The sequence below is a fragment of the Buceros rhinoceros genome, unplaced genomic scaffold, assembly GCF_000710305.1.
Source record: "Buceros rhinoceros silvestris isolate BGI_N320 unplaced genomic scaffold, ASM71030v1 scaffold3967, whole genome shotgun sequence".
Classification (NCBI taxonomy): Eukaryota; Metazoa; Chordata; class Aves; order Bucerotiformes; family Bucerotidae; genus Buceros; species Buceros rhinoceros.
In genome coordinates, this window is record NW_010422612.1 from 121,875 (window position 1) to 123,312 (window position 1,438).

Genomic DNA, 1,438 nt, shown 5'->3' on the forward strand with positions numbered 1-1,438 from the left:
TACACGGCAATTCCGCCACGAGCCTGGAGGAGTCTGAAGACACAGCCTGGTTTAGGGAATGTGTCCGCACCAACGGCCTCTGCAAGCGGGCATTTCCAGTGTCTCATTTATGACTCTTGAGATGGTTTTCCTCGGGTCAGATTTACCGTAGGCTTGCAGATACCAGTTCCTCTCACCTTCCAAGGGTCACTGGGAGCTATACTTCAGAGGCATAATAAACACCCCGGAGCAGCACTGCTCCCACATCCATTCTCTCTGCTAAAACCACACAGATTTGGAGTATTGATCAGGACATTTAAAACCCTAAATAAACACACAGATACTACCCTTAAGACATCGCTGAGCTCTAAATCAGGCGCTGTGGGGGAACATTTTAAAAGCACACAGCAGTGTAAATTCCACTCTCTTTACAGACCAACTCCCCTCGACTCCACAGGGAACAGAGTTGAGTCAAGACAATAAAATTGCTCTACTCCACCCTACTTTCAGGTCAGGAAAAATTGAAGCTTAGGACTCTTGAGAGACAGAGAGAGACAAAATATGAGGGAGGGAAGGACACTGAGGGGACCTGAAGTGAGCCAGCAGCAAAAAAGCCATACCAGAACACCACACACAGAAACCAGCCTTCATCTGTTCTGAGATGAAACATGCAACATTATCTATTTTTATCAACATCTGCATCCACCTACCCCTTCTTCAAATGAGTCACGTAGGCACTCTGCAGAGCTGCTTCCAGGAAGTAGGAAAGTTCAAACTCGGAGTAAGTCATGCTGCTGCCCTTGATACTCCTTGAATGTGTGTTGTTTAAGATCTGTGAGGGGAGGAAAGAGATATCTGGGATTACAGACAACTGTTTGAAACGAGCCAGGTCCTCGTGAGCCACAGACATCTCCAACAATAAAACGTTGGCTTCTGCCATCAGACTCCTTCTCAGACTGCTCCAAAACTTACTGTCATCAGCTATTCAAAACCCTTCCAAAGCAACTATCGCAGAAGTCACTGTACAGTTCATTTTAAATATTCTGCATGCAATATGAGTTTTGAAACACCATCCCTTATTACTTTAAAACCTTTAGTAAAGTCGGTAGAAAGACACACATTAATACCAAAGGCTACTGCACCCACACAGATCCAGCACCTCGCACAGCACTGTCGAGGCAATGTTTGAGTGGGCATGTTTAGCTCAGGGTAACTCGTAACAAATATCTATGTTAGTAAACTACCAGGAGTCTTGATGAAAGAATTAAGATTCTTCCATCTAGCCTTTCCTCTGTTTCTCAGATCAAACCCTTCCTGCTTGTGCTTCCTTACTGGTAACAAACAGCTTTCACTGCTGAAACAGCGTTTTACATCCAGGGCTGGAGAAAGAATATGTACTTGCAGTGCATCTGTGATCCTGCATCCTTGGCATTGTCCAAAAGATGAACAAAACTCTTTC

General features: G+C 44.8%; 1 protein-coding gene across 1 annotated transcript in view; it reads right to left on the reverse strand.

Annotated features, from left to right (window-relative positions):
* The window catches only part of TTC7A (tetratricopeptide repeat domain 7A), a gene marked incomplete at its 5' end in the record, with an annotated part of 107,633 nt that overhangs the window by 95,100 nt on the left and 11,095 nt on the right, over positions 1-1,438 (reverse strand). Inside the window, one exon of the mRNA XM_010140088.1 lies at positions 690-811. Within this exon, the coding sequence (XP_010138390.1) occupies positions 690-811 (122 nt within the window). The remainder of the gene's footprint in view (positions 1-689; positions 812-1,438) is intronic.